This window comes from Elephantulus edwardii, unplaced genomic scaffold (assembly GCF_000299155.1).
Source record: "Elephantulus edwardii isolate Elephantulus edwardi_28Jun2011 unplaced genomic scaffold, EleEdw1.0 scaffold00016, whole genome shotgun sequence".
Taxonomy (NCBI): domain Eukaryota; kingdom Metazoa; phylum Chordata; class Mammalia; order Macroscelidea; family Macroscelididae; genus Elephantulus; species Elephantulus edwardii.
In genome coordinates, this window is record NW_006399766.1 from 17,056,199 (window position 1) to 17,075,679 (window position 19,481).

Genomic DNA, 19,481 nt, shown 5'->3' on the forward strand with positions numbered 1-19,481 from the left:
CTCACTTTAAAAAAAAACAACTTCTGTCTTAAATTGTTACCTGGTTATTTGCAAAATGAATTTTACCATAGTCGCCTTAACTAGTTGCTTTGGGCAAATTTTCATTTATAAGCAGTTAGAAAATATTTCCATGTATTTTAGACATTTGATTTCCTTCTCATTCTCACGAAAATGAATGGTGGATATTAAAAGTACTTGCTAGAGTATTCCCAAAATTTTTAAAATCAGTTTGCATGTAAAAGAAGTTTTCCTGTTGTAGAAGAACTGGAAAGGATCCGCAGGGATGAAGAAAAGCAGCAGCCTGAGTGACCTCCTCCCATTTCTCTGAATGTGGGTTACAGTATGCATGCTTAGGAAATTAGGGGGTCCGCGAAAGAGGGGAAGGCGCTCAGCAAGATGGTGAGCGGCTGCAGCAGTGCACCAGGCAGAGTACCAGTAGTGAAGGTGGCTCAAGGGCTAGGCAGGCTTTCATTTGTTGTATGTAGGGCTCCTGGGCCCTGACACCTAACACCAACATTATGAACATAGCAGAGATCATAGTACACATAACATTTTATACCCTGCTTCATTTTTTTCACTAAATCTTTTTCCATGCCATGAAAATGGTTTTCAAAATAGTGATTCTAGATTGGTCCTTTATGGAGGTATACCATAGTTTAATTTTCAGTTGTTGTGTTCCGTTCTGGGCTATTCTGTTTTTCAGCAGTGAACATAATTTTAGATAAATCTTTCAGACTGCAGTGGGTTCCCCCACACCTTACAGTAGAATTACTGGATCAGAGAAAAGACTCTTTTTAAAAGCTCTTTGATAAAGATGATGGTTGCGTCTGGAATATGTGTTCTCATTTCCAGCCAGCTGTGAGAGTGCCCATCTTGTCGCGTCTTTGCCAGTGTGGAACCCAAGGTTGTATTTTAAAAATACTTCCCCTTTCATTTTTGCTTGCTAATTCAATTCAGTCATTTTTAAAAAGAATGTACCTGTTCAAGCCTGTTTTAGGTTTACTTTCAAGACAAACAACTTGTGATATAATTCGTAATGAGGTAGGGAACTTCTCAATTTATTAAATTAAACAAATCAGATTACAAATTAGTACGTGAAGAAGCACATCGAGAAAAGTCTTCGGGTAAGCATTGGAACAGCATTGGGTACCTCTGATGAGCATGACTGCTTTTACATCTTACGCACTTCTTTATTTTCTAAAGTGTCTGCAAGCACGCCTCTGGTCATAAATGTAGTTAACGAAAATGATCACCCACTGCCTTGGGGTCCATTCCTCCTTATAGTGACCCTCCTTCGGGTTTCCTAGCCTGTGAATCCTAACAGGAGGAGGATGCCCACCTTTCTCCCCTTGAACAGCAGATAGATTCCACCTGCCTTTTAGTTAGCAGTGCGGGACTCTGCAGCTTATGGCACCAGAGCTCCGATAACTAAAATGACAGAGTCTCCTAATTAAGTTAACAGTATAAATGCTTTGCTTGAATTTATTGCTGCTCGGCGCCATTGTGTTGGCCCTCACACATAAAAAGCCCCGTGTACGATCGAGCCAGGCTGCTTGGTCCGGCACTATCTTCACAGTCACCCTTGTATTCAAGCCCAGTGCTGCAGCTGCTGTGCCCATCCGTCCAGTCATCCACTTTTCTGCTCACCCTCTGCTTTACCGAGTATGGTGTCTCCCTCCAGGGATTGGCCCCTTGAGGTTACATAATTAAACACGTGAAAGCCAGAATTCAGTGAGACTGCCTTGTTCGGTGGTTCCTCAAGTTGGGCGTTTCTTTCCCTTTTGGCAGTGTGCAGTCTTCACTCTTCTGGCGCTTTGTTTAATGGCGTAGATGGACTTTTCTTTCTTTGATAAGCATACGCTATGGCTTTCACAACTTTCACCATAGAGCAACTTTCCTTGCTTAATAAGAATTTGCTACAATATGGATTTTTTTTTTATTGCAGTGCTTCTCAGAAGTTTCTCAAGTTACAGGTTTCCCCTGGTGCCTGAAAGTTTTATAAGCTGAAATGGTATTAAAGTGAAGACACAGTTACCATTGTGGAAAGAAATTTTGTGTGCTCTCAGACCCCCCCCAAAAAAAATAACCTTCCAAATAACACATAAAATGTCAAATAACATTAACATGGAGTATTCAAAGACAGAGTGCAAGGCAATGATGGTGCATGATGGTAAGGCCGGTGTTATTCACAGGGGGAAAACCTGGGGACACCGTTCTTGCTGCTGGGGTATGCACTGCCTCTTTAACAGTTTTTACTGTAAAACAAGCTCTAAGCACCAGTTTTGCTTTTCACCTTTTTTTCATAAAAGTAAAAATCCTCTTTGACTTTCAGTTAGCAAAAACAGGTGCTAAGGTAGGCCTTTTGTAAAAGTGAAGTGACAGAAAATGCCCTTTGAAAGGTGAGGAGACTGTTGTTGTTAGGTGCCATCAAGTCATAGGCGACTCATAGCAACCCTATGAACGAAAGTCCTGGACACCTGTATAACTTCCATCCTTTTTCCAGGTTCATAGGGTTTCCAGAGGCAAGCTATTATGGAAGTGGATGCCACTCCTGCTTCCAAGCTTATTTTGATCGGGTAGCTCCACCAAACACTGTCCACCATGGGTAACCATTCTTGGATTTGACTCATCGGTGTCACAGTGTTCAGTTTCACAGCAACCACTAGTTACCTCTGTACAGCAAGTGGACATACCAGGGTTATACGACCTAGAAGAATGTTTCACCAAAAACAATTAAAGGCAGGCCTGAGGGCTGTGGAGTAGAGTCACCCACCTTTGGCTTGGGAGCATGACTTTCTGTCCACTAGGCCAACTGCTTGCACGTGCTCTCTCTCACACTCTCACTCGCGTGCCCTTGTGCGCGTGCTCTCCTCTCCTCCCCTCCCCTCCCCTCCCCTTCCTTCCCCTCCCCTCCTGTTGTTAAGTGCCATGGACAACAACATGAGGATATACTGGTAGTAAAATTTTTCAGAGAAGTATCTGTACTGAGAACTAGTCTGCCCAACATATGTATAGCTTATTTAGATGACAGATTGACTTAGAGAAAAAGAGGGACATTATTGGAATTTATATTGGTCTTGTGCTACACCAAAATTGTGTGGAGCACTGGTGACCTAGCGGTAAGGAGTTGCACTGCCAACCCAAAGACAAGCAGTTCAAATTCACCAGCTGCATACAGTGTGGGCAGTCTGCTCCCATGTGATTTATAGCCTCTAAAAACTCCACTGGAGGGTCAGCCGTGAGTCCAGTCTGACTCAACAGCACATAAAAACAACTAACAACACACCCAATTGCTTAGAGGTCAAGTAAATCAGAGTACTAAGTGTTCTTTATATTAAAAGAAAAAGGGAGTCAGAATGAGATACCTAGCCACCAACCATTTGACATTTACATGATAATGAATTGCCTTTGGTATAGCATTTATGTTTTTAAGACATAGATTTGTTAAAAACCCACTTCCTGTTCCTTTTGTGATTCATAAGCATTCCTTTTGTGGTTCATAGCATGATGTTTGTGTGTTCATGCTTTTTTGTATGACATGTGCCTCCCTTAAACCTTGTTACAATGTTGGCATATTACCCATCAGACATGAGGAAAAAAAATACACCACTTCCTCCAGATCATCTCTTCTCATTGTTGTAAAGTTGGAAGTGACTTCCTCCTAAGTGGCCCTCTCTTGGGCTTCCAAGACAGTACATTGGGAGGGCAGTGTTCATCTTTCCTCTGGCAAAGCCACTGGCGGGTTCCAGCCACCAGAGAGGCACAGCCTTTGGGAAAGCAGCACCTCTCCAGAACTACACTACCAGAGCTCCCTTCAGATAGATGCACACGGTGAAGTAGTTAATATGAATCGCCCAGTAAAGAGACAAGGTATGTTTAAATCGGTTCACTTCCTTGATCAAACTCATAATTTGAGAGGTAAGTAGCACAGATTAAATTGAAGTAGATGAGCATATTTTCACAATGTAATCAGTGTGAAATCACAAAATACTTTGAGTTTAATCTACTGAGAAGTAAAGCTATCTAATTCCTTTCTCTTCCTTTATCCCCTCAAATTGACCTTACCAGGTTCCCAAAGATGTGAGATTTCTTTTGAAGATTCCCATTAATTGGAAATCAAAGTCCAACCAGTTGTCACTGAGTCAGTTCTTCCTCAAAGCACCCCTATAAGATAGGCCAGAACTGCCCTAAAGGTTTGCAAGGTTGTACATCTTTAGAGTAGCAGATGGCCCACAACTTTCTCCCAAGACCTGACCTTTTAGTTAGCCTTTGAGTGCTTAATCATTGCTCCACCAGAGCTCCTCACACAAGACAGATTTTTTTAAGACAGATTTTGTTTTGAAACAACAAAATTGATTATCCTCAAGTCAATTCCAACTCCTACTGACCCAGTACAGCAGACTACAACGGCCCTATAAGGTTTCCTTCCCTGTAATTCTTAATGGAAGCATACCGCCACATATCTCCCATATCAACTGGTGAATTTGAACCACAAACCTTGGGATTGGCAACTCAATTCCCTATAAACCAGACCACCAGAGCTCCCTAAACCACAGACGTTTTGGTTGGTAACTTTGAAGTTGAGCATTTAAACACAGAGCATTCAGGACTGCGTAAGTGGAAATAATGGAGGAGAAGGTTTTTTCTGACCATCTGGCGGGTTTTCAGAGGCAGTTAATTATACAGGAGATGATGGCTCAGCTTTTCTCATGTGAAGCAGCTGGTAGTCTGGAACCAAGTGCTTTCAGGATTACAGCGTAGCTTCTTGCCCCTACGCTGCCAGAGCTCCATTATTTCCAGGAGGGAAAATAGCATTATTAGTTATAAAAGTTTGCAATAACCAGTTTGTTTTCCTTGACAGAGATTGGTATGTCTAAAAGCTGATTATCATGGCCTCAGAAAAATCATATACTAATGTTATTATCTTCTTGTTTGCTGTAGATGTGTTCATTGTGCCATTGTCCTGGAGCAACAATTGGTTGTGATGTGAAAACATGTCACAGGACATACCACTACCACTGTGCATTGCATGACAAAGCTCAAATACGAGAGAAACCTTCACAAGGAATTTACATGTAATTATTTAACTTCTGTCTTCTCTTTATCCCTTTCCCCGAGTCTTACTTATGGTAGCTTTTTGTAAAAGTTTTCCAATTTTCAAAGTATTTTGTCATCTTAAAAAAAAAGTTTTTAGTAAAAAATCACTGTTGTCAAGAAATGATACAGGAAGATTAATAATAAGATTTTTGGAATCCGGTTTGTCAGTGAGCTGGTTGATGTGCACTGCTCATTTCTTTAATTTTTTTATAATTTTTAATGTCTTTTTTTTTAGGGTTTATTGCCGAAAACACAAGAAAACTGCGTATAACTCTGAAGGTAAACATTTGACCACTTTTCAAGTTCAAGACAAAATTTGAGTAAAATTAAGAAGCACTGATAGGAGGTGCATACTGTGTCAGACTGCCAACCAAAAGTTCAGTAGTGCAAATCCACCAGGCATTCTGCAGGAGAAATATAGTTAGATTCCTGTGAGGGTTTAGAGCCTCAGAAACCAAGGGGAGGGTTGCTGTGAATCAAGATCCACTTGATAAAGAGTAGGGTAGAAGTAATTTATACTACATTTAAGTTTTACTATAAAATGCATCTCAATTTTAAATATATCGTAGATTTCTATTAATATCTTATTGAGGAAAAGTAAAAGGATAAAATTAATAAACATAGTGAAAAGACTTGCATTTTTTTTTCAGCATTTGAAGTTTGGGGTTTTTTTAATAATTTTAATGAACATTTACAGAAAATTTGGATTTCCATTCATTCATTGCTGCACTTCTCTGCCCGCCCAGCCCTCTCCCCACGCCCCCCAGTTCGCTCCTCTCTTTCTAAAGCAAAAGAAAGACTCCCTCCCTGGTACACAATCCCCCTGCACCCCTCCCACTGCCCCAAGTACACTCCACTATGCAACCTTAATTGTGGACTCTTGTAATAACCATAATACCCTATCATACGTCGCTTTTAAATTATTCAGTCTCTCATTTGTTTCAGTGCAGTATACACAGTTTATCCAGTTTTTCTCAGTCTTACCCCACCCTGATATCAGTCCCATTTTACAGCAGTGGCACCATGCAATATTTGTCCTTTTGCGACTGAGATATTTCACTCAGCATAATGTCCTCCAGGCTCACCCATTTTGAATAATATTGAATGAGTTCCTTGTTTTTCAATGCAACATAGTATTCCAATGTGTGAATATACCACAGCTTCTCTATCCATTCGTTTGTTCATGGGCACCTGGGTTGTTTCCAACTCCTTGCCATTGTGAACAGAGCTACGATAAACATGGGTGTGCATATATCTGCTTGGATGTCAGTTATGGTCTCTTTGGGGTATGTATATTCCCTGGAGTGGAATTGCAGGATTAAATGGTATCTCTATTTGCAACTTTTTGAGAAAGCGCCATACCTCCTTCCACAGTGGTTGCACCAAAGACTTGCATTTTTATGAAAACCTTTAGCCCCAAGTTTTTTTTTCAAGGTATGTTCGTCTTTAAAAAGAAATGCTTGTGGTAAATTTCTCTTTTCTGTTAAATATGTTAATATCTTATAAAAGTCAACACTGAAATCTTTGCTATCTTCTGATGTTACAGAGAATGTGATTTCCCCCGATACAGTATATCTTTTTCATTTCTTTTTTAGTCATTGATTGTTAGACCTTTTCCTCCCTCCACCTCCTTCCACCCTCCCCCAGTTCACTTTGCAGCGCACCTCTTGTTCCACATTGTTGTCATGCATATAATGACTGAAGAAAATGTGAATTTGGGAATGCTGGTATGTTTTGTGATCACCGGGCTTTGTTTTATTTTTATTCACTTTGTGTACTACCTTTAAAAAAATAGATTCATAAGAAATCGGTTTTAGATATAAACTGTAGAAATTATATTCTAGTCTGTTTCCACTTACGTCCATACACAACCTGGTTGGCCATGTTTATTTAGCCAAGTTTGTTGGTATTTAAAGGGTTCTCAGAAGGAATTCTGACTTGTTTCAAACCTATTGATATGTTGATCCACTTACTCATTGCAGTGGAGTCAGAACTGACTCATAGCTGACCCACCAGAGGGTTTTCAGAGGCTGTAAATCAGTCACATGGGAGGAGATTTCTCCCTGCAGTGGCTGATGGATTTGACCTGCCTGCCTTTTGTCTGAGATTGTTGTCTCCATACAGGTTAGAGATGATTAGGGGTTTGTTAGCGTCTGAGAAGATATTTAGGATTGTTGTTAGGTGCCACCGAGTCAAGTATGACTCATAGCGACCCTGTGAACAATAGATCTGAACCCTGATCTATCCTGCGCCATCCTCACACTTCCTGACACACCAGAGTCCACTGCAGCAGTCACTCTGTCAGTCCATCTGGTGGAAGGTCTTCCTCTCCTTTGCCGACCCTCCGCCCTTCCCAGTATCATGTCCCTGTCCAAGGAATAGCACCTCATAGCAACATGCCCAAATTATGTGAGGTGAAGCCTCATTATTCCAGCTGCACCCTCCCTAAGACATTTAGGATTAGGACTAGGATAATTTGATTCCTGCCATTTTAGTTGGTTTTTCCTTTATTTCTACCAATTAACCTATTTATCATTGAATGACATATTAAAAACTTTGACTTTGTGTGTGTGTGTGTGTGTGTGTGTGTGTTTTATCTCCTAGTTGTTGGCTTTGATAAGGCCAAATAGTTTTGTTTCTATTTCTGTAACTCAGTATCATAAAACTTTAGAGTGCTGGTTCAAAATGTTCTTACGGAATTAGGTGATCTTGTTGTTATGTACCTTTGAGTCAGTTTCGACTCTTTGCTCCAACGGGTTGCCAAAGGCAGTATATATCACATGGGAGGGGATTGCTCAGCTCTCTCCCATGGAGCAGTTGATGGATTTGAACCCCTTGCCTTTGGATTGGCAGTACACCTCCTTACCACCAGATCATTAGAACTCTCTGGTTATAGTCTTTAGCAAAAACTGATCTGTAGGGTAAAGACTGTCATTGTGTACCATCGAGTCAGAGCTGACCCTCTAGAGGGTCTGCAGAGGCAGTTGAATTGCACAGGAAGATATTGCTCATCTTTTGTCTGTGGAGCAGGTGGTAGATTTGAACTGTGTGCCTTTGGGATTGGAGCAGTTTCTTACCACTAGACCACCAGAGCTCCCTAGGTAAGATTCTCTAGGTAAAGAAATAACGATTTTTGAGACAATAATGAAATGAAGCTGCTTAACCTTTGTGATGCCTTTCTTCATCTCCTCTCACCCCACTTAATTCTAGATTTGAAAAATCTCTAGTGAAGGGTGAGTTTTCCAGCCTTTCAGCACTTCAATTTCTAACAGCATATTTAGTATTCTTTAAATGGTAGGGATCAAACATACTAAGCCAAGGATTGAGACTTGTTATTTGACAAATACAAGTATATGAGAAGACTAGGGTAGGATATTTGAGATCTAGAACTGTCATACATCATTTGAGAAGGCTACAGCACTGATTAATATAAACACACGCCCCCTTCTTTTAATCCATAGATTTTTGAAGTTGATAGTACCATCTAGTGGTAAAGAAAAGTCATAGCAGCCAACAGCATGTAGACTTATTTTGACTCGTTTTTGCTTAAGCTTGTAAGAGAGTTAAACTCATACTTTTCAAGATATTTCTTTTCTTGTAGCAAGGAGGATTATTACAATTTAAACTAGTGATGCAGGTAATTTGAAATTTGTAGCACATTGGGAGCCTCTTGTATTCCCCTTTTATTGTTTGGTAAGGAGCCTTGGTGGCACACTGATTAATGCATTCAGCGGTTAACTAAAAAGCCAGTGATTCAAATCCACCAGCAGCTTTATGGAAGGAAGATTTACAACCTCGGAAACCCTGTAGAGCTCTCTGTCCTACAGGGTCGCTGGAAATCCGAACTGACTCAATGTCAGCTTATAGATTTTAGCCTGGTAATTGGAATATGTGTGGTGTTTTTTCACTCTTACTGTAGAGCTTGAAGCATCAGTTTTCAATGTGAAAGTGTTACAGAGTTAATATTTATTGGATTTGGAGTTTTATTACATTTATCGAGCTTGACTTTGATACCGAAATAGCAGGGCTTCCTTTCATTTGTTTCCATATTCTATTGGGAAATGTGACTTCTACTTCATCATTGTCATTTATGGCCGGAGTTTACAGGATTGTATTTCAGGGACTAGCTGTGCCGGAGCAGTGTGCTGCACTAGTTGGTGGAGCAAAGAGGAATTGATACCTGTGGTAATTTCTTGATAATTTGCCATCTGTGACTCTGTACTTAGTACTGACTTTGGTGACACTTGAAATGATGCTATTAAGAAAAAAAACCAAAAAACGGATAGAATGTAGCTTGTCATGTTAGTCCGATAACTGAGTTTTGAAATATTAAGTATGAAAATGGGTGCATAATAAAGAAACTTAATTTTTCCACTTTCTTAAAAATATTATTCAGTATTTATTAAATATCTAAAATCCATGTCATGCGATTTGGTTCAGAAATGAGAGAGAGAGAGAACTGTGAGTTTGTATGGAGAATTTTTTCCCTTTACTCTGTAGTCCAAGGTATTTAGGCGTTTGGAAGCCGTTTTGACCTGTCACCATGTAACTAGATTATTAGACTGCCTGCGCTGCAATCCTGAAGGCACGTGGTTTGAATCCACCAGCTGCTCTGTGGGAGGAGGCTGGGCAGTCTTCTCCCATGCAATTGTCTGCCTCTGAAAGCCCGCCAGAGGGTCAGCCATGAGTTGGTTCTGACTCAACGGGACCCAACAGCAACAATCCTAGGGACAATATTTATTTGTCTGTTAATGGTGATAGCCTTCTACAGTATACTTATAAAATTATTTGAAATATATAGAGAGCTCTGATAAAGTGTTCATATTGATGGAGACAACTAGCTGGAGTTACACAGAGTTATGCTCAGGTTGGTAAATTCTTTTTACATACTGTGTGCCAGGAGTGTGAAGTGAGTGGAGTCAGTTTCTGCTCCCAAAGCACTGGAAGTCTCATTTAAGAGAGATACATCAAACATATGATTGAATAAGTAATTGGTTATAATCTTGATGAATGGCATTAATAAGAAATGCTGGGTACTATGAGACCTTGTTTGGGAGCACCCAAGGAAAGACTCTCCAAAGAGATTTCATCTAAATTAAGTCTTAGACTAAAGAGGATTGAAGGTGAATGTAGAAGAAGAAAGATGTTCTGGTGGCCTAGTGGCAAGCTGTGCTATAATCCCTAAGGCGTGTGGTTCAGGGCCACCAGCCACTCCTTGGAAGAAGGATGGGCAGTCTCCTCCCATGCAGTTAACTGCCTCTGAAAACCTGCCAGCGGGTCAGCTATGGATCAGTTCTGACTCTGTGGTACACAAACAGCAAGGGATTACTATAGAACTCTGAAGGTAAAGAGTAAGGTGGCATGTGATGAGATTGGGGAATAGATGCAGAGCCAGATCACAGTAAGGAGTTTCAGTATTATTCTAAGAATAGCAGGTGAATTGAGGGTTTTAAGTAAAGAGAATGCCCTATTCCAAGAATCCTGGTGAGTGATGACACAAGACTTGGCAAAACATTGTGACTACAGGGATGAACACGAGCAGATGGAATTGAGAGCACTTTGGAGGTAGAATTGATATAACCTAGGGATGAAGACTAAGGTGGACCTTATCCAAGCCATGGTATTGTCAGTTGCTTCCTATATGTGTCTAAAAGTTGGGACAATGACTAAGGAAGACCAAAGAAGAATCAGTCCCTCTTCATTGTGGTGTTAACACAGAGTATTGAGTATATCATGGACTGCTAAAAGGAAAACAAATCTGTCCTGAAGTAAGTACAGGCAGGGTGCACCTTAGAAGCAAGGATGATGAAACTTGGTCTCACTACTTTGGATATATTTTTGCAAGGAATGAGTCCTTAGAGATAGGCATCATTTTGGAAAAGGTAGAAGGTCAGAGAAAGAGAGGAAGACCCTCAATAAGATAGGTTGACAGAGTGACTGCCACAGTGGGTTTAAGCATGGCAGAGATTGTGAGGACGGTACAGGATAGGGCAAGATTCAGATCTGGGGTTCATGGGGTCACTGTGAGGTGTAAGGCTTATTGGCCTCAAGGTTTCTAGTAATTGATGGCAACTTTTTGACAGAGAACATTAGAGTTGGACTGTGCTTATGGGGAAAATTGGTAAGTGAAGCTTTGAAAGGTTGAGTTTGAGATATCTATGCCTCATGGGGTTAAGGAATTCTGGTGGCATAGTTGGTTCGTGTTGGTGCTAATCAGAAGTTCGAACCTACCAGTTGCTTCTTAGAAGAGGGATAAGATTTACAGTCTCAGAAACCCACAGTTGCCATGTATTGGAATTAACCAGGCAGCAATGGGCTTGGTTTTGGGTTTGATGAACAAGTGGTAGTTAAATACAAATAAATGCTTCCCTTTTTTATCTTGTGAAAATATACATAAAACATATGCAAGTTTATATGTTTCCTGTTCTTAGACTAGGATGGAGATATTGTCTAGCAATGAAATGTGTCTGATGTGCGTATAGATAATTGAATCTCCATGAAGCCAAATGCTCTAGGGAAAGAACTCAGTTGTCTGGATGTTAGTTTGGGGATTATATAGTTGATAGAAGACATAATTGATGATTAGGGAACCGATGGGCCAGCTTGCCCATGTGAACAGTTGAAATCACTCAGGATCATGACATGAATTTGAGAAAAGGACTATGAATTTGGTCCAAAGAAAATCTGATACATGAGGTTGAGTGACTAGGTGGGAGTTAGTGACGAGGGGAAGAAGGTAGCACCTTTCCACTCGAAGCAGTCTGTGAATCAGAGAATCGGCGTCAATTGGGAGCTCATTAGAAATGCAGAACCTCAAGCCCCACTTGTGACCTTCAAAATGAGAATCTGCATTTTAACAGGATCTCCATATGGTGTGTGTTCACTTTAGTAGTATTGTTGCTGTTGTTATGTGCCATTGAGTTGTCTGCGACTCATAGTGACCCTAAGCCCTGCTCTATCCTGTGCCAATCTCATTGTCTCTGACACACCTATCCCCATTACCCCAGTCACTGAATCAGTCCATCTCATAGAGGGTCTTCCTCTCTTGTGCTGTCCCTCCACCCTCCCAGGCATGACGTCCCTCTCCAAGGACTGGTTCCTCCTTGCAACATGTCCAAAGTTTGTCAGGCAAAGCTTCAGAATCCTTGCCTCCAAGGAACAGCCTGACTTCACCCTCTGCAGGACGAGTTTGTTTGTTCTCCTAGCAATCCATGGTATATTCCATACTCTTCTCCAGCACCAAAGCTTACAGGCATCAACTCTCCTTCTGTCATCCCTAGTCATTGTCTTGCTCTTCAGTACTTTGGAGAGGTTCTTGACAGCAGACGTTCCCATATCAGTACATCTTTTAATTTCCTGGCTGCTGGTTCCAACAAAAATCCCTTCACCATCTATCATCATGCTGTCAGTTGGCCCAGGGGTGAGAATCTTTGTTTTCTTGATATGGAGCCTCAGTCCATATTGAAGGCTGTAGTCCTTGACCTTTTGCTGCAAGCGCTTCAGGTCCTCCTCAGTTTCAGAAAGCAGGCTTTGGGCAGAATATTAAATGATCCAGTAAGCATTAAAAGAGGATGGAAAGAGTATGCAGAGTCATTGTACCAAAAGGAATTGACAGACACAGAAGAATTTCATGAAACAACATATGAGCAAGAGCCTATGGTGGTGAAGGAAGAAGATCAAGCTGCTTTCAAAGAATTGGGGAAAAATAAGGCCCCAGGGATTGATAGTATACCAATTCATGTAATTCAACTAACAGATGCTGCCCTGGATGTGCTTACTAAGTTGTGCCAAGAAATCTGGGGGACAACTACCTGGTCAACTGACTGGAAGAGATCTATATTTGTTCCCATTCCAAAGAAAGGTGATCCGACAGTGTGGAAATTATCGAATAATATCATTAATATCACGTGCAAGCAAGATTCTGCTGAAGATGTAAAAGTAACTGGAACAGCACATCAACAGAGAACTGCCAGAAGTGTAGGCTAGGTTTAGAAGGAGTCGTGGTACTAGAGATATTGTAGCTAATGTTAGGTGGATCTTGGCTGAAAGAAGGGAATACTGGAAGAATGTCTTATCTGTTTCATTGACTATGCAAAGGTGTTTGACTGTGTGGATCATAACAAACTGTGGCTGACTCTGAGAAGAATGGGAATCCCAGAACACTTGGATCTTATGCTAATGCGAAACCTATACTTGGACCAGGAGGCAGTCGGCAGAACAGAGCAAGGAAACACTGCATGGTTCAAAATTGGGAAGGGTGTACGCCAGGGATGTGTCCTATCTCCATACCTTTTTAACCTATATGCTGAACAGATTATCTGGGCCGCTGGGCTCTATGAGGAGAAATGTGGCATCAAGATTGGAGGAAGATCTACAATCTGCATTATGCAGATGACACATCTTTAGTATTAGTGGTACTTTAGTTGAGTGGCATAGGCCTCAAAGGTACAGGCTTTTTATAAGGGGCAAGGGACTTCGTGCTTGGAAAGGGCGAGGGTCAGCCAAAGAGAAGAAGACTCTCAAACAGGTAGATTGAAACAGTGACTGCAGCAAGGGGCTCCAGTGTGTCAGAGGTGATGGGAATGACACAGTATAGGACAAGGTTCAGGTCTCTTGTTCATAGGGTTGCTATAAGTTTTACTTGACTCCAAGGCACCTAACAACAACAAGGAGCCTGGTAGCTAAATGGTAAGGATCCACCAGCTGCTCTGTAGGAGAAGGATGGGCAGTCTCCTCCTGTGCAACTTACTGTCTCTGAAAGCCTGCTGGAGGGTCAGCTGGGAGTCATTTCCTACTCAGTGATACACAACAGAGTGTCTGATTCACCAGTGCTGAGGAGTAAACCTAGATGTGATGGTGGCAAAGTTCTTTGTGACGGCCACTAGCCACAGGGGTTTATTGAACACTTGACATGTACTGATATGATTGAGAAACCTGAAATTAGGGTTACTTTAACTAACCACTGGAGCAGACATTTAGGTCTAGAAGCAGCATTGAGTAGTGAGCAGTATGACACCTTATCACCACACATGCCTGGGATTCGTCTTTCTGCCGTTGAGTCTAAACCAACTCATAGCAGACCCTCCAGCGGATCTTCAGAGGCTGTAGTTCACATGAGAGGAGATTGTTAATGTTTCTCCTGTGGAGCACCTGGTGGATTCAAACCACTTGCCTTTGCATTGGCAGTGCAACTCCTTACCCAACTAGGCCACCAGAGTTGCGTACCATGATGAAAGGAAATAGGCTCTTCAAGTGTTTAGAGAACAGCTGTCAGGTTTCAATTAAGAGAGGGAGTGCTCAGAGGAGTTGAGATTGTAAGGAGTTTGGTCAATTAGTTTTAAGCTTTATTTAATGACTGGGGAGTACAGAGGTGAAAGCTGAACCTATGGTGTACTAGAGACAGTGACTTATTTAATCTTGCAAGAAGGAAACCACAGCCAGAAAGCAAAGCAGCTCATTCCAGACCATCAGTAGGTAGTACTGGAGGACAGTTGAGATTTAAAGTTGTTTGATTCTGTAGGGAAGTATATGTCAGGTCATGGTGACACAGTGGGAGAATCTGATGCTGGGGATGGTGTTCAAGGGAAAGGTGAGGGCGGCACCATCAAGTACTGCCTACAGTATAATTTTTCTTAGGATTGAAGTGAGCCTTATATTATTTTTTTTAAACTGTATTATGGAGGATTTCCTGTGTATACAGAGAGCAGTATAATGAACCTCAGTGTCCGTAATATCTAACTTTAATAGTTTTCAGCCTATAACCAGTCTTGTTTTAAATCGTCTAATTTTAACTCCTGTTGTTTTGAAGCAAATCTCTAGACATAAGATTATCAATAAATATTATGTATATCTGACAGTGACTCCCTTTTAAGCCTACCTGCTATCACAGCTAATATCATTTATTAATATCAACTATCAAAAAAGTGTTCAAATCCTAACATCTTTTCTTAAAAAGTAAACATGACATTTCTGTGGGTGTTAGTACCTCCACAAGTAAGAGTTGCACTGTTAACCCACAGGAAGCATCTTTGTGACAGTTCAAATCTACTCATAGCTCTGTGGGAGAAAGATGGACAGTCTCCTCCCGTGCAGTTTGCAGCCTCTGAAACCCGGCTGGAGGGTCAGCTAGGAGTCAGTGCCAGCTCAGTTAACAATGAGTCAGAGTTTTTAGGGTTCACATGGCTGTGCACCATCACTACTATGTGTTACCTCCAGAAGAAATCCCACACCCATATGTCCACATCGTCCCCCTCTCTTTCTGCTTATCTCATCCCTAATCTTCTTCCTCTCTATGGATTTTCATATTCTGTATACTTCGTGTAAATGAAATCCTTGAGTGTTTGTCTTTCTGAGACTGCCTTCTTTTAGCCTGAGTATAGTGTTCAAAGTTCATCCATGTTCACATGAGCGCATTCCTTTTCATTGCCTAGTAATAGTCCATTTTATGTATCACCTTCTGTTTATCTATTCCTGAGGTATTGGACATTTGGGTTACTGTTTTTCACTGTTAGGAACAATGTTGCTATAAATGTTTTAAATGTTTATATACAAGGTTTTAAGTGAACATTTTTCCCCCTCATTCCCTTGGAAATAACACTTAGCAGTGAGATTACTAAATCAAATGTTTTAATTTTTTGTTTTTATTTTCAGCAGTGGGGGGTGTATACCAACTTTAATTCAACTAATGCTAATAGTTTCTAATAACCCACTACCATTGAACCAGCCCTGTGTTGTTGTTTTTTAACAACTTCCAGACTGTTTTCACAAGTGACTACAGTGTTTTATATTCCCACTAGCAATGTGTAAGGGTTCTCATTTTTCCACATCCTCACTATTCCTGACATATTGAACATGAGCTATGAGTATAAAAAGAATTTTAGTCCTTGCTGTTTCCCATAACAAAACAGCTGCCTAGAAAAGAGGTCCAAATATGTTTTTAAAACCTCAAAATATTGTGATCCTACATGGATCATGTAATAATGAATGAACTTTTTGGATGTAAAAAGAAAAAATATTTAAAACCTGTTGCCATCAAATAGATTCTGACTGATAGTGAACCCAGCAGGACAGTGTAGATATTCCCCTTAATGTTTCCAAAGCTGTGTTCTTTATGGGATGGACCTCTGGTGGCTTAGTGGTAAGGAGTATGGTTTGAATCCAGTCATGTGGTTCTAATCCACCAACCCTAAGGGAGAAAGATAGGCAAGCTCCAATGCAGTTGCTGCCTCTGAAAACCCAGCTATGAATTGGTTCCAACTTGATAGTATACAACGACAATAACATTCTTTATGGGAGCAAACTGCTACATCTTTTGTGGAGCAGCTAGTGGGTTCAAAGCATCTTACCTTTCTTTTTGCAATGGAATCCTTTAACTACTGTGTAACCTGGGCCCCCTACATAAAGTAACAGCTCTTGTTTATTGTATAGTATGCTGGACTGAATGACATATATAATAGACCTGTCCAAGACAGTACCCACATAGCATATAGCTTGGAGTGCCACCAGGAAGAATTATAATGTCTACATTTTAGAAACTGTCTGCATTAATCCTAATAGTAAAATGAATGAACACAACTGAGTCTCAGGGTGGTTATGGAGCTTATTTAAAGTCGTAGAGCTCTTAAGTACTAAAGGCAACCCCAAGTCCAGTCCCTCATAGTCTTAACCCCTTTCCACAATATCACACTGTTGATGACCTCAGTGAAGGCTGACTTCCTGCAGGGTTCTCAGCCAGTTCCTACAGAGAAAAGTTTTTCAGTAACATTAAGCAAACCTGGCTGAACTCGTTCAGCATTTCGTAAGCTCAAGGAACTGAAGAACAAATTCAAACCTCGAGTTGCTATAATCAAGGATGCTTTAGGCAGAATATTAAATGATCCAGGAAGTATTAAAAGAAGATGGAAAGAATATACTGAGTCACTGTATCGTAAGGAATTGGCAGACACAGAAGAATTTAATGAAATAACATATGAGCAAGAGCCTATGGTGATAAAGAAGTTCAAGTTGCTTTGAAGGAAATAGCAAAAAATAAGGCCCCAGGAATAGATGGAATACCAATTGACATATTTCAGCTAACAGTTGCTGCCCTGGATGTGCTCACCAAGTTGTTCCAAGAAATCTGGAGAACAACCACTTGGCCAACTGACTGGAAGAGATCTATATTTGTTCCCATCCCAAAGAAAGGTGACCCCACAGAGTGTGGAAACTATAGAACAATATCATTGATTTCCCATGCAAGCAAGATTCTACTGAATATTATCCAAAAATGACTGGAACAGCACATCAACAGAGAACTGCCAGAAGTCCAGGCTGGGTTTAGAAGGGGTCATGGTACTAGGGATATTGTAGCTGATGTTAGATGGCGCTTAGGTGAAAGCAGAGAATACCAGAAGAATGTCTATCTGTGTTTCATTGACTATGCAAAGGTATTTGACTGCGTGGATCATAACAAACTGTGGCTGACTCTGAGAAGAATGGGAATCCCAGAACACTTGATCATGGTAATGCGAAACCTATACTTGGACCAAGAGGCAGTCATCAGAACAGAGCAAGGAAACACTGCATGGTTCAAAATTGGGAAGGGCGTACACCAGGGATGTGTCCTGTCTCCATACCTTTTTAACCTGTATGCAGAAGACTATCTGAGAGGCTGGGCTCTATGAGGAGAAGTGTGGCGTCAGGATTGGTGGAAGATCTACCAACAATCTGCATTATGCAGATGACACAACCCTGCTTGCAGAAACTGAGGAGGACTTGAAGCACTTGCTGCAGAGGGTTGAGGATTGCAGCCTTCAATAGGGATTGAGGCCCAATATCAAGAAGACAAAGATTTTCACCACTGGACCAATTGGCAGCATCAGGATGGATGGTGAAGAGATTAAGATTGTTAATAACTTTAGTCTGCTTGGCTCCACGGTCAACACTCTTGGCACCAGCAGCCAGGAAAATTAGAAAAGATGTATTGCAATGGGAAAATCTGCTGTGTAGGGACCTCTCCAAAGTACTGGAAACTAATGTGCATCTGATACAGGTCATGGTCTTTGCAATCACTTGTTATGCATCAGAGAGTTGGACAATGACTAGGGAGGATAGAAGGAGAATTGATGCCTTTGAGCTGTGATGCTGGAAAAGAGTATTGATGTACCACGGACTGCTAAGAAAACAGATTCATCCTGGAGAGGGTTAAACCAGGCTGCTCCTTAGAGGCAATGATTGTGGGACTTCGTCTGACATACTTTGGACATGTTGTAAGGAGGGACCAGTCCTTGGAGAGATACATCATGCTTGGGAGGGTGGAGGGACAGCGCAGGAGAGGAAGACCCTCTTTGAGGTGGATTGATTCAGTGACTGGGGTGATCGAGATGGGTGTGTTGCAGGCATTGCAATTGGCACTGGATAGAGCAGGGTTTAGGATTGTTGTACATAGGGTCGCTATGAGTCGCAAGGGACTCGACGGCACATAACAACAACATCCGTGATATATAATACTTTCTATTCTTAATAGGAAGTCATGCTTCAAAAATGGCCAGAATTCAGCCCTGGCTTTTGATTTTGTGTTTTCCACTTTAGTTTATATGTCTGCTTAATATAGTCTTTAAATTTTTGTAGCAGTTATTTCAAAAGTGCCAAACCATGGCACAGTGAATAGCTCTGGTTACAACTAATGAAGTCTCCAGCTTGTTAGTAGTGCTTTAGTGAGACTATCATCACTAAACATTGTACTATCTACAAGGGACTGAATGAATGTGAATGGTAATACTTTTAAAGTCCGTTTTATCTGTATGTAAATGAATTTATTGAGCAAAATAATCTGATGAGTTCATAAAAGGTATCCGAGATGGATGTTGCGTGAGAACTCTTCCCAACAGGATGTGGGAAATGTAGATCATGACCACAAACATAATCTCAGCTTTTTAGTCGCTTGAAATTGTAAGGAACCAAACTTGTGACTTGTTATTTTTCTTAAATGTGACCTGTCCTGTTTCTTTTACTTGAAACCGAGCATGGTATTTACTGTGTCATTTGTTTGGGGATGACACTTCTCCCATAGCTTCTCTTATGCCAGGTGTTGATACGGAGCATGGTGAATTAATAACTTGATAATCAGTTTTTAGGGCATGGAGGATCCAATTTAGTGACAGTTATGTGACCAATTGATTAAAATACAGTTATGACACATGGAAGCATTTAAAGGTAAAGCAGCATCATGTTCCCTGAAGCGTCATGTTGTGGTTGCTGTTGTTAATGTCATGTGCTGTTGAATTGGAACCCACCTATAGCTGAGCCTCCAGCCGTTTTTCAGAGGTAGTAAGTTACCCTGGAGGAGATAGCCCATCTTTCTCCCATTGAACAGCTGGTAGATTCAAACCATGTGTCTTTGGGTT

The 19,481-nt window shown here is 41.0% G+C and overlaps 1 protein-coding gene across 3 annotated transcripts in view; it reads left to right on the forward strand.

Annotated features, from left to right (window-relative positions):
- PHF6 (PHD finger protein 6) overlaps positions 1-19,481 on the forward strand; it is a 68,405-nt gene that overhangs the window by 18,986 nt on the left and 29,938 nt on the right. For all 3 annotated transcript variants that reach the window (XM_006881812.1, XM_006881811.1, XM_006881810.1), the window contains 2 exons: positions 4,942-5,075; positions 5,333-5,376. In XM_006881812.1, the coding sequence (XP_006881874.1) occupies positions 4,942-5,075; positions 5,333-5,376 (178 nt within the window). The remainder of the gene's footprint in view (positions 1-4,941; positions 5,076-5,332; positions 5,377-19,481) is intronic.